General features: G+C 30.8%; 3 protein-coding genes and 2 non-coding genes across 5 annotated transcripts in view; 4 read left to right on the plus strand and 1 right to left on the minus strand.

The window, feature by feature from the left end:
- Nucleotides 1-29: 29 nt before the first annotated feature.
- On the plus strand, nucleotides 30-3108 carry LOC126781185 (pre-mRNA-splicing factor syf1 homolog). The gene is made up of 2 exons (XM_050506027.1): nucleotides 30-219; nucleotides 601-3108. Exons 1-2 carry the CDS (start codon nucleotides 181-183, stop codon nucleotides 3088-3090), a joined length of 2529 nt encoding a protein of 842 aa, XP_050361984.1. The 5' UTR covers nucleotides 30-180; the 3' UTR covers nucleotides 3091-3108.
- Nucleotides 3109-3180: 72 nt separating this feature from the next.
- Nucleotides 3181-6428, minus strand: LOC126781186 (F-box only protein 42). Its single transcript, XM_050506028.1, has 3 exons — nucleotides 6141-6428; nucleotides 4856-6033; nucleotides 3181-4778 (listed from the first exon to the last, which is right to left on the minus strand). Exons 1-3 carry the CDS (start codon nucleotides 6283-6285, stop codon nucleotides 4311-4313), a joined length of 1791 nt encoding a protein of 596 aa, XP_050361985.1. The 5' UTR covers nucleotides 6286-6428; the 3' UTR covers nucleotides 3181-4310.
- Nucleotides 6429-7820: 1392 nt separating this feature from the next.
- The window catches only part of LOC126781142 (mitoguardin), a 50601-nt gene continuing 44851 nt past the window's right edge, over nucleotides 7821-13570 (plus strand). Inside the window, exons 1-3 of the mRNA XM_050505968.1 lie at nucleotides 7821-8160; nucleotides 8428-8584; nucleotides 8673-8807. Of these exons, the coding sequence (XP_050361925.1) occupies nucleotides 8065-8160; nucleotides 8428-8584; nucleotides 8673-8807 (388 nt within the window). The 5' untranslated portion in view covers nucleotides 7821-8064. The remainder of the gene's footprint in view (nucleotides 8161-8427; nucleotides 8585-8672; nucleotides 8808-13570) is intronic.
- Nucleotides 9886-9957, plus strand: Trnap-ugg (transfer RNA proline (anticodon UGG)). The gene has a single exon. It is a non-coding gene; the product is annotated as a tRNA-Pro (tRNA).
- Trnap-agg (transfer RNA proline (anticodon AGG)) lies at nucleotides 13099-13170 on the plus strand. Its single transcript has one exon. It is a non-coding gene; the product is annotated as a tRNA-Pro (tRNA).

Below are 13570 nucleotides of genomic sequence, written 5' to 3' on the forward strand. Positions count from 1 at the left end.
TTGAAATTGTTAAGTTAACCTATTCTAAATATCATTAGCATCAATAATATTTTTTAATTATTTCATATTTGTTGTGATTTATTTAAGGCATATATTTTAAACAATTGTTAAAAAAACAATATCAATATATAATTGGCTGCTCTGTTTATTTTATTTTGAGGGATTTAAAGCAAAATCAAAATGCCATTGCTCGATGGAAAAGAAATCGATATATTTTTCGTAAGTTATATATTGTTTTGCACATGTCTACTACAAATATGTTATGTGATCGTATCTATTTACTAATGTTATTTTTTCTGTTTAGATGATTAGTATTGTATTTTTACTTTTTGGTAGGCTAAATATGATTTTGTCACAACGGCCTTCTCGGTATCAGAAACGTCTTAAATTTCGCATAAATTGATTATAGATAGTTTGTCCCTATAAGTTAAAATGTCTAGCAAGTAATCTGAAATTATGTTGACATAATTTCAGATTACTGAATTTTTTGGAATTGATTCCAAAAAGCAAAAATCATAATATCAGTTATAACTGCTGCTTACTTTACTTTACTTACATGACAACAAAACTTTTTTTAATTTAACTTATTAAATTTTTCAGACAGAAGAAGATTTACCATATGAAGAAGAAATATTAAGGAATCCTTTTTCAGTCAAACATTGGCTGAGGTATATAGAACATAAAAAAGCTGCACCTAAAAATGAAGTTAATATGATTTATGAAAGAGCTCTTAAAGAACTACCTGGCTCTTTCAAATTATGGTACAATTACTTAAAATTAAGAAGATCTCAAATAAGAGGTCGCTGTGTAACTGATCCTGCTTATGATGATGTTAATAATTGTTTTGAAAGGTCTTTAGTTTTCATGCACAAAATGCCTAGAATATGGATGGATTACTGTACCTTTCTAACTGACCAGTGCAAAATAACTAATACAAGAAAAGCATTTGACAGTGCTTTAAGGGCTTTACCTATTACTCAACACCACAGGATCTGGCCACTGTATCTTAAATTTTTAAAGAAACATTACATCCCTGAAACAGCAGTTAGAGTATTTAGAAGATACCTTAAGTTATGTCCAGAAGATACAGAGGAATATATTGACTACTTAATTTCTATAGAAAAGTTAGATGAAGCAGCTGTTAAATTAGCTCAGCTTGTAAATAATGAAAATTTTCAATCAAAGCATGGAAAGTCCAATCATCAACTCTGGAATGAGTTATGTGAACTAATCTCAAAAAATCCTGATAAAATTCATTCACTGAATGTTGACGCTATAATTAGAGGTGGGCTTAGACGCTATACAGACCAATTGGGCCACCTATGGAATTCCTTAGCAGACTATTATGTGAGAAGTGGTTTGTTTGAACGAGCAAGAGATATTTATGAAGAATCTATACAAACTGTTACAACTGTAAGAGATTTCACCCAAGTCTTTGATGCCTATGCTCAATTTGAAGAACTTAGTTTAAGTAAGAAAATGGAAGAAGTTGCTAAGAAAACGAATCCTACTGAAGATGATGATATTGATTTAGAACTAAGACTTGCAAGGTTTGAATATTTAATGGAGAGACGATTACTTCTTCTGAATTCTGTGCTATTGAGACAAAATCCACATAATGTTGCTGAGTGGCATAAAAGAGTAAAGCTTTATGAAGGAAAACCCCATGAAATAATTGATACATATACAGAAGCTGTTCAAACAGTTGACCCCAAATTAGCAGTAGGAAAATTATATACTTTATGGGTTGGATTTGCAAAGTTTTATGAAAGTAATGATCAAATTGATGATGCAAGATTGATTTTTGAAAAAGCAACTCAAGTAAATTATGCTAAAGTTGAAGACCTGGCATCTGTTTGGTGTGAATGGGCAGAAATGGAAATCAAACATGAAAACTATGAAGAAGCCTTAAAATTAATGCAAAGAGCTACTGTTTTACCTAGTAGAAAAGTTGCTTATCATGATGATAAAGAAACAGTTCAAATGCGTCTTTATAAATCTTTAAAAGTGTGGTCTATGTATGCTGATTTAGAGGAAAGTTTTGGTACATATAAATCCTGTAAAGCTGTTTATGATCACATTATTGATTTAAAAATAGCAACACCTCAAATAATTATAAACTATGGTCTTTTTTTGGAAGAACATAACTATTTCGAAGAAGCTTTTAGAGCATATGAAAAAGGAATAGCTCTTTTTAAATGGCCAAATGTGTATGATATTTGGAATACATATTTGACTAAGTTTTTAAAAAGATATGGAGGATCAAAACTTGAAAGAGCAAGAGATCTATTTGAACAATGCCTTGAACACTGCCCACCAGAGTTTGCCAAATCAATATTTTTATTATATGCTAAGTTAGAAGAAGAACATGGTTTGGCTAGACATGCAATGTCTGTATATGAACGAGCTGCCACTGCAGTTCTTCCGGAGCAAATGTTTGAAATGTTTAACATTTATATTAAAAAAGCTGCTGAGATCTATGGTGTTCCAAAAACGCGACAAATATACGAAAAAGCCATTGAAACTCTTCCTGATGAAAGAGCAAGAGAAATGTGTATACGTTTTTCGGAAATGGAAACAAAACTTGGAGAGATAGACAGGGCTCGAGCTATTTATGCACATTGTAGCCAAATGTGTGATCCCCGTATTACAGCTGAATTCTGGAACACTTGGAAAGAATTCGAAGTCAGACATGGAAATGAGGATACAATGCGTGAAATGCTCAGGATAAAGAGAAGTGTACAAGCTACATATAATACTCAAGTAAACATGATGTCAGCCCAGATGTTAAGCTCAGCTGCGCAAGCTGCTGGTACAGTATCTGATCTTGCTCCAGGTATGAAAGATGGCATGAGAATGCTAGAAGCAAAGGCTGCAGAAATGGCAGTTCAAAGCAAAGGTAATATACTGTTTGTTAGAGGGGAAACTCAAGGTCTTAAAGAAAATGATAAGGTTATTAATCCTGATGAAATTGACATTGATGAAGAAGAATCTGAAAACAGTGGAGATGATGATGAGGAGGTGGCTCCTGTTCAGAAAAAAGACATACCAGCTGCTGTTTTTGGAGGTTTACTTCCAGAAAAGGAATAAAGTTTTAAATAATAAAAATATATTCTTTAATTTAAATAATAAAACAAGTTTAATTTATCAAGCTTAACTTAGCAACAACTTTATACAAAAGCAATTTATCTATTTACAAGAAAATCACAGAAATAATGTGTTTATGTTTAATTTAATTAGAAATGTATTATTTGACAAGTGTAGCAAGTTGCATTCTGCTTATTAAATTCAACCTATTTTTACAACTCTTTTATATCAACATTATATGAAATTAATATTAAAAACAAATCAAAAGTTGTATTTTAATGTCTTTGTAAATTAATTGAAAACAAACAGAGGCTATAGACTAATTGGCAGTTTTAATTCTTGTACTAGCCTGTATTTATTAAATAAGAATTTCCAGTTTCACTTAAATTATTTAAGAAGGCAGTACAAAATAACACACGCTAACATGTAGAATATCCCTAGATAACTAATGTAAGTGATACTGGAAAAGCTCATACCAATAATATTATGAACACTTATGGTTCATATAATAGTTAAATTTTATTAGCCTGAACTGAATAGTATTAAATTAAATCAATAAATATTTTTAAAGGAATTAGTATTTCATACAAAGGATTATTTTTAATAACTTCTTATATTAGTATCAGATATGCAAGAGCAAATGTGTGACATATACTTTCAGATTATTCAATAGCATAAACTAATTTTTTACATCTTTTTTTTCTAAAAAATATATATTACATATTAAGGATATAGCTTATTTGTGATTTGTTTACCAGAATCCAATAAACTATACCATATGTAAACAATGATATTATACATGTTATGGAAACAATTGTTTTGAGATATTTCTCTCTAAACTTATACCCTTATACTTGTTTGTTAACTGTCTGTACTATTTAAAAGTTGAATTGGTCGTTCTCAGAGGTCTTTTCAGTGATAAAGCATGAAATAAAGATTAAAAGAGCCTTCTTCCACTTGAAGCAAATATTATTTATATTGTAATGTATACTGTTATTTCATGAACCATACATAAGTGCAAATATATAACATGCAGATGTCAGTTTCTCGAATTTGGTAAGACTTAAAAAAATATCAAATCCAATTTGAAAACACCAACACAATAACATTGTTATAACAAAAAACATGAAATAAGAAATCGATTGCCTTAGCTATAGTCACAACACAATGTAGAAAAATATTTATTTAAATGAATGGAGAAAGTAAGCAATTATTGATTAATTTTAAATTATGTCTCTAGGTGGAGAAATGAAATGTAATGAATTTGAATACATGTTCTGTTGTTCAGAGTAGTTTAAAATACTTATATCATTGTGTACACCACCAAACATTATTAATTCACCATTCCCCTTAACTAAAGAGTACATAACCAACTCTTCCGGTGCACCGTGCATTTCACCAAGACGGGGACATAACCATGACACAAAATTTAAAGAATTTCCATCAACTACTGTAGAGATATCCAAAACATGCATTGCAAGAGTATTTCGTTTGATTTTCTTTATAGCGGGAGGTCTCTGTTGAGGATTATCAGCAGGTGGCTGTATCCTATTTTCTAAATGGCCTATTTGCCGTTGATTAATGAGATCATTTTCTGGTGCTGCATTACTACCAGTGGAATCACAAGCAAAAGCAGCCATCCTGTATTTATTAGCTTCTTGTAATTGTCTGACTATTTTCATTCCTTTATTCTGTAATTAATTTAGAATTAATTAGTACAAGATATGTCTATATTATAAAATAAATAAATATAAAACTGGTAGCAAACCTTATTTTTACTTCTTCGTAGAGCTGATTCTTTTTTTGATATATCAAATGTGTTATTTTGCCTCCCTTCCCCACTGGAACTAGCAATGTTAGCATCCTGATTAGTATTTATTAAGCCTAAATTAGGAGCTTGATCATTTTCATTACTCGGTCCAGCCGTTGGTTCATTGGTTGGAATTCTTTGCCTAGGTAATACTCCACGTCTACCATTGATATTTTGGTCTCTATCTAATGGTCTTTGTAAACTTTGTTCAACTCTTACAGAAACTGGTGCCCCTTCCCTATTATGGTTTGATAACCTAACAGCTGAAGTCACCAAAGGCTTAGCACTATTCCATCCATTTCTACTTCTACTCAGACTTACAATTTTGTCCCCAACCCTACAGGCTGGGTTACACCATATATTAGCAGAAGCCCATTCTTTATTTTTAACAGCTATTTCTTTCCATGTCCATATAGGACCTTTCATAGTAAGTATCCAACAATCACTATAAACAAAGCGATTTTGTAAAGTTTGTACACCTCCTAATAGCATAAGTCTGTCATAATCCAGCTTAATGAGTGACTGGGCATAGCGTGGAGATGGTCGAGGCTTGGTTGTTGATTGTTTTCTCCAACTAAATGTTGACAAATTTAATACCCATATATCGTTTGAACATTGCATTTGGAAAATCTGAGCAGGTGACATTACTAAGCCACCAAATACTATCATTTCATCATCTTTCATACATGCGGAATGCCCTGCCATAGGAGGTGGTGGATTTGTTGCATTAATTAATATCCATTTATTAGATTTAACACAGTAAAAGTGGATATCATTAAACATTGTGACATTTTGATAATATTGTGAGAGGGAGGGATAAGTCCAACCCCCAAAAACAATTAAATAATCTTTATAGTTAACCATGGTTGTATATGCTTTGGGAACAGGATATGTGCCTGTTGCAAGTGGTCTTATCCATTGTCGTTTAGACAAGTCAAATCTCCACAAATCATTAAATGATGTCGCATTTGTAGTGCAGCCACCAAAAATATACATATTGTTTTCAAGTATACATGCTGCATGAGAAAATCTCTTTGTTATTGTAGGCACTATGTCTGTAGCTGTTACATTCTTCCACAATATATTGAACTCTGCTACAGCTTTTATTAATTTTATAGACGTTTTATGTAAGACATCTGCAAAAAATCGAGAGATATTTTGTTAATAAGTAGTACCTATATTGCAATAATATGACTAAACACTTCTGATGTTCCTTCTGTTTTAAATGTTATAACTCACTTACTTTGAGCACAACCACACCATCTTTTACAAACACTCATACAATTCTGTAAATCTTTATATGGTGGTAAAAAGCCTAATATGAATTCTAATACTTCGTCGGGGAGGTCCTCGATAGTTATTTGTAATGTTGGATCTAAAGTTTCCATTTCAAAATTTAAATGACTCTAATCGTAATGTTTTGTTTCTCCATAGTTTCAAACGAAGAAAGATGTGAGATAAAAACACAAAAAGAAACATGTGTTGTTGCGCGAATTTAGTTTCAGAATTAGTCTGTTTCTATTTTATCTATTTTTTTATGCCTAAATGACATTAATGACAATTATAACGACAGATCAAAATTTGACACTTCTTAGGGTCTTACTATAGAGTGTGGAGGAGTATGTTTGGGCTTATGATACCAGTCCAACAAAATGAATGAAATTTAGATGGCGCTGCTGGACCAGGAGGATAAAAATATTGAAATATGCAGTCATGTTTTAATATAATTCAACAGCATTACAGTGTACATCAATCAATCAATCAATCAACAGCCAATCACTGTCCACTGCTGAAATACAACATAAAATAAACAAAGGCCTCTCCCAAGGTGCGCCAAAACTCCCTGTCCTCCGCCTTCCGCATCCAGTTGGTGCCCGCCACCTTCTTAAGGTCATACCATATGATACAGTATACATACTATACATAATAATGAGCAATCATGATCCAAGCACTGTAATTTAATTATGAGCACACTTATAGTAATACCAAATGGAATCAGTTTAATGTCTAACGATTACGAGTACATAGTGTAATTATTAATCACGATTACAGATTAACTTTGATTGATTCTAAAGAGTCTGTAGGGTGATGTTCTTGGGCTCGGGAAACAGCGAGCTTACTTTATTTTTTTTATTTCTTTCGTTATACTGCAATCGTAATAAATGATTACATATTTGCAATTGATACATAAAAGACAAAATCAAAAGGAAACTTGGCTAGCCATTAGCCAATTAACTTAAAGAATTGTACATAGTAAAGTGACAATTTATATAATATTTGTCAAGATAAAAGAAATTAATGTTTATTTGGACTTCCTTTAATGTCAAGCGTCTTTTTAAAAATTATAATTTCTTATACAATGATATATATACAATAAAACCTATTAGTAAAATATAAACAGATATTTTTATAATATACAAAATTAAATAAAAAAAAAAACATATTACAAATTTATAGCCGTCTAAAAGATTGTCCTGTAGCATTGTACCCAAGATGCTGGCACTATTGCCTCTCTGCACCGCTAGACTTAGCCTTTGGACTAAATAAGCGCCAGCTCTTGGGTCACCAGAGGCGTGGACCAGAATAAAAAGAATAAAAAAACAAGAATAGTATAATTTATTCATAAATTATACGTCAGTATTCGTAATCGTTAATCATTAATTTGCTTAATTACATTTTGCTTACGTCTGACAGTGTTGGCCGCATAGAAAAAAGTTGGACATATAATGATTTAACTCAGATCTTGTTATGGCCTACTTTTTTAATGCCATTTAATTGCAAGCAATCAATATGCGCCATAAATTACACGTAAAAATCAAAACAACGCTCATAAATACAGAAATCCAAAATCTTTCTGAACAAGAATATTGTCAAAGTCAAATGTCAACTCTACATGTCAATCAGTAACCGGGAATATTCAAGTTAATTTAGAAATAATACTTTGTGTGAATACGATAGTAAAACTAATAATGGACTTATAGAAAATGAACTAGGACTGACACGTTTTCTATAGTTTGGCATGGATATTAATGTGGTACAAATTAAAATATATCTGATATATTTTTGACTCAGTGGCATGTGACAGATAACCTAAGTGGATTTAACTTGTAATTAAAATCAGTGAAAACAAGAAACTTTTTGATATTTTTAAGTGAATTAAGTGCAAAATGCAACAGATATTAAATGCCAGTCCTATTCTCGATAAATTAAAGCATTTTCAACAAGTATTATCATATAGAATTCAGCTGACAACATCACAAAAGGTAAAATTTTATTTTATTATAAACTTTGAAATACAATCAAATAAAATTCCGTTCCTATCTTTATTTTTCTATTTATTTTATAAACCAAGATTCAATGTATATTGGCTTAAATTTAATAGAAAATTACAAATTTATTTATTTATCATTTATTTGCAAATTATTAAATTCATAGATAAATATTTCTGGTAATGTTACATACATTGATAATATTACTGTAAAAAAAGTCAAGATCATGATTTATTTCTCTAAGATTTTATATAATTATAGGTTATGCTATGGAGCTTAGGAGTGGTTGGTACAAGTGCAATGGTGGTAGGCATCCTTTCAAGATATCTTGCAAGAAGACGTGCAAAACCAATTTTTAATCCAAGGATACAAAGGGCAATAAACAAAAGACTGTCAAGGATGAGAAGTCCTAATGGAGGTACTGATAACTAATAATATATCAATGTTCATAATAATTAATTACCTTTAGATATAAGCCCTTAAAATCAATATAATTTATGCTACAGGTATGGGATCTGTTGCAAGCAGTGGGGGGCGCAGTAGTCCACTGGGCTTCAGCGAGAGGCTTTCAATGGCATCTGGGTCTATTGGTTCTGGTGGTGATGCTGCATCTCTTTCTCCTCAGCAGCTTGGAGTAATGGGTAAGTCAGCTTGTTTACTTTTAGTACTAGGCTATCTAATGTACAAAAGATTATATATTGTTTTATAATGGTAATATTTATAATTTTGTTTTTGAAAAATATAAACACATAAAAATTAATGGATAATATAATATAAAAAAAATTAGGGTTGGATATGATTAAAGTTTTGCAGCGCCATCTAATGGGGAATAGCGAAACTTCAAAGTATTTTTTCTTAATGTAGTTTCCAATTAACCTAAGAGATGGTATTCTAATACATTTTTTGTATCTCAAAATAATTTCAATGCTACTTGTTCCTTTTGCCTTTGGTAAATAGATATAGATATTTAAATAATTTCTTAAAAGAAAAAATGTTTGTCGTCTTAATATTTACTTCAATTAAAACATTGTTGAATTTTATAACACAGCTAGGTTATATTAAATCATAAATGGGAAAGATAAAAAAAACTATTGCTAATCTACCTAACTTTCTAAAAAATATAAATTTTGTGTTAATGTTATAAGCCATATGAGAATTTGAATTTTGGACTGTTTTTTGAACTAATAAGATATTTGCTAGTATAGTTCTGCATATAATCGATTTAACAATATTATATCATATACCTTTTACCGACTTGATGAATTTGCCATGCAAAAATATTAATAATCGGTATTTGTAGAGATTAGCAATTAATTGGCATCCTACCTTGAGAAGTTGTTTAAAATCTGGTTTTGTGAGACTGATTGACGTATTTATTAAGCATTTGCATCAACATTCGAATTATAAAAACCGATAAATACAATTTGTATGTAGTATATTTGTTTATATATTAATAAAATTGATAGCATGCCTGTACCCAATTTTATAAACGTGATAATAACTTCGATCTTATCTAAAAAATGTCCTTTAAACTTTATCTATAAAATATATATAAAAACATTCTAGAAATAAATTGCGAATGTTCATTACTGTTAAACGTTCGGTATTTTAATAATATCAATTAAAAATTAAATTCAAATACGACATAACCTTTAAACTATTCTCAATCAATACCACATGAAGGCCAGTAAGATCATATAATTCACTAGTCTAATAAGCGGCTCGTTGGTCTAGGGGTATGATTCTCGCTTTGGGTGCGAGAGGTCCCGGGTTCAAATCCCGGACGAGCCCGTCTTTTTATTTTTTATCGTCAATGTGTCTTTAAATTTTTTTTATATTTTATTATTTATTTTCATAATTATAATATTAAAAACTCTTAAAATACATTTTATCTCTACTGTTAGTTAAAAGTGAAGCTTTAATATGTTAATGTTAAAGTTAAGTGAGTACCAAATATACCTCTTTATCTACTATTTTTATGATATATTTTGAAGATATTTATCATTGTATTGTTGCTTATCATTTCTAAAATTTTAGATATAACCGTTACATTTACGATTTCGAAGACGGTAAAAATCTGAGGTTCAAAGATTAAAATATACAAAATTGTTTCCATGACATTATCCCCGCACTTCAACGCATAAAAGATTTAAGTTCGTATATTTAGCATAACTGTTTAATAAAAGCAAATACATATCTACTCTTGAATAGTTTTTATCCAGAGCAAGTAGTGAACTATCAGTTTTATTTATTAAAATTTTAATTTTCTATTTTATTATGTTCTATTTTGTAAAGTTTGAATGTTATGTTTGGCTGAGCGTCCTACAAGTTCTATTAGCAGTTTTTTCAGCTTCTGAATTGTTTTATATAAATATAAAGACTACTGTTATTGAGTTAGTTGCTATCTGTATAGCTTCAACCTACTAGCTATAACCATTAACGTTAATCAATTGTGTGATCCAAATTGAACGCGGATGAGACAGTGGGCACAGCTAGTTATCTAAATTTTAAACTAATAATGTCCTCCAGGCAGCCAACCTCAAGAGAGATTAGCCAGCTACGCAAGAGATATTATAGTGCACAAGTGTATGCGCAAACACAGTGGCACTCTATTCCCTAACTCATAATCCGATGGGACGGCAATCCGACACGATCGGAAAAAGTTCAAGCGTAGGTTCAGCGGCTTTACGTGCTTTCCGAGGCACAGGAATGAACACACTTCAAACTTCCAGACTCTGGGCTGCTATTGAGAATTTTTTGACAGAAAAACCTAATAACTTTTTATGGGCCTGACCTTGGATTTGAACCCGTCCTGGGGTCCGTCTCCGGGTCTGCGGCTTTACATCAAACCACTACACCAAAGAGGCAGTCAAATGATGTAAATTCTAAAGTACATAAACAGACAACGATCCTAATTATTTTAATTCTACAATTGACATACATTTATTTACAAACAAAGACCTTTTTATGTAGCTTCCAGGAATTATTAGTTGCGAACCAATATCAATAAGTCTCGAGAGAGCCCTGGGTCATCATGGCTCTGTTTTAACTTCGTGACACGTTCGACCTACTGACAATTGTTGGACATATTTGCATACTAATAAAGGTTGTTTAAATATAATAATTATTTAATAAATATATATTTTTTTTATCGTATATCTTTGAAAAAAAAAATGTTAATTTGTTTCTGACATGGTTATAAGTCGTAACTACAATTAATAGTTCTTGAAGATTATGATACTACATAGGATAATTTTTTTTAAGATTGACTTAAAAGGAAATTAAATTTGCTAACAATATTATTACCTTTTTGGTTTCTCTGTAGCCAAGTAATAAATACCGAGACGTCTGGCAAGAGATAATATACCTCTTAAAGTTCTTTGCACGTATTCGTTCCACTTACAAAGTGAGATGTGTGCATCTATGAGATTACACAGGATTATACTTAAAAATTAAAACTTATGGTACACATTCATACGATTAGAGCGCGATGAGCTATGTAAGGAGAGTTGCAAAGGAGTTTTTTTTTAAATTATAGCACTGATGCATTATATAAAAATATTTTTTATTCTTTCAACAAGTCCTTTGGTAGGTTTGCTTTTGTTTTAAAAAATAAGATTTATTTTTACATTTAAAATGGAACTACTTATAAAGTATAGATGACCTAGCTTAAATTAATTCGATTCGATTATATTATTATAATATAGAAATAATTAAATTATCAGGCAGTTGAAAATTCACAAAATATTAAACTTACTTATAAATAATCGACTTGAGGACGACGAATTTGACGAGCCGGTTGGCGTGGTTGGTAGATACTTGCCTTTCATGCCGAAGGTTATGGGGTCGATTCCAGGACAGACATTTGTGTGCATGAACATATCTGTTTGCCTGAGTCTGGGTATAATTATCTATATAAATATGTATTCATATCATATTTACAAAAGAAAAGTCGTAAATGTAGTATATCAGTTGTCTGGATTCCATACCACAAGCTTTGTACAAGCTTAATTTGGGATCAGATGGCCGTGTGCGAAAAATGTCCCAGGATTTTATTATTATTATAATCAATCATGTTTAAGATTATGTAATCTTTGATACTGGTGTCTTTAGTGTCTAAATATTTATTCAAGCTATCTTCATAAAATAAAATTCAATTTATTTTAATTTGTTTTCCTAATAAGAAATCAGATCTTTTTTACATAATGTACTAGAGACGATTTTTGTTTGTGATATTTTCAAGCGTAGGTATTCAGTACGTGTCATCTGGTGATCCTAAGAGGGAATCATAGATAAGGCATGATTTCACTTAAACGAATTGATATAAAATTATCAATATCGCTACCTATCTATAAAAATAAAAACTAAATCACTTATATAATTAATTTAATGCGAAAGTTTGAATTTTTGTTAAATCATATTTACACGTTAACGTGGGTCGAATTCTCATTAAATTTGACATAAAATTTGATTAGTATTACAGAGTTTTTTTCAATTCGTAATATAAATTAAACCAAAAAAAATAACTAAAATATAATTTACTTGCCACCGACCACCACATATTATGACAGGTAACAAGCAAGCGATATATTCAGTATATTTAAAATATTTTGTCAATTTGTTAAGTTATTATAAAATGTTTATGATATTAATTGAAGTTTTGCGTATTAATGTTTCTCGAAACGTGGCTGTGCTCTTCGTAATTTTGTTGTAACTGCTGTGTTAGTATCGTATTTGCACTACTGTACAACAGATGGAGCTGTAGTTTCGATGACTAACTCTCTTTTCATGCTTTAAATTTATGTACTTTTTTATCGTTGCTTTCGTGTTTAAAAAACAAAACATGGGTGTAAAAAATATACAATTATATTTTATTAACATACCAAAGCGAGTTGTCAAATCTGATCAACATTTTCGACAGTCTATCCAAGTGGCTCGTTGGTCTAGGGGTATGATTTTCGCTTAGGGTGCGAGAGGTCCCGGGTTCAAATCCCGGACGAGCCCAAATACTTTTTTAGGTTTTTCCTTTTTTTTCTTTTGTTTACACTGTAGAGCTAAGTAAAATAAATAAATATGAACATATTTATTTATTTCAAGTTTTTATATAATCTATGTAATTTTTAATACTGTTAAACAATCTAATAATTAAGTTATATATATATAGTTATATATATATATATATATATATATATTAAAGTTACCGTGGCAAACTATTGAAGTTTAGCTACTGGTAATTGAAAGTTACAGGGCTGGGTTACTGATTTCTTTGGCGGCAAGACTTTAGTAAATAGACGAGGGAACACTAAGCTATACGAGCCCTTTCTCTCCGATCGTTTCCCCCGGCAGGTTGGGAATAATTAAAGAGCCTCCAGCCCTAGCTGTGCGCTAGCCCTAGCTCAAATGT

This window comes from Nymphalis io, chromosome 3 (assembly GCF_905147045.1).
Source record: "Nymphalis io chromosome 3, ilAglIoxx1.1, whole genome shotgun sequence".
NCBI classification, from domain to species: domain Eukaryota; kingdom Metazoa; phylum Arthropoda; class Insecta; order Lepidoptera; family Nymphalidae; genus Nymphalis; species Nymphalis io.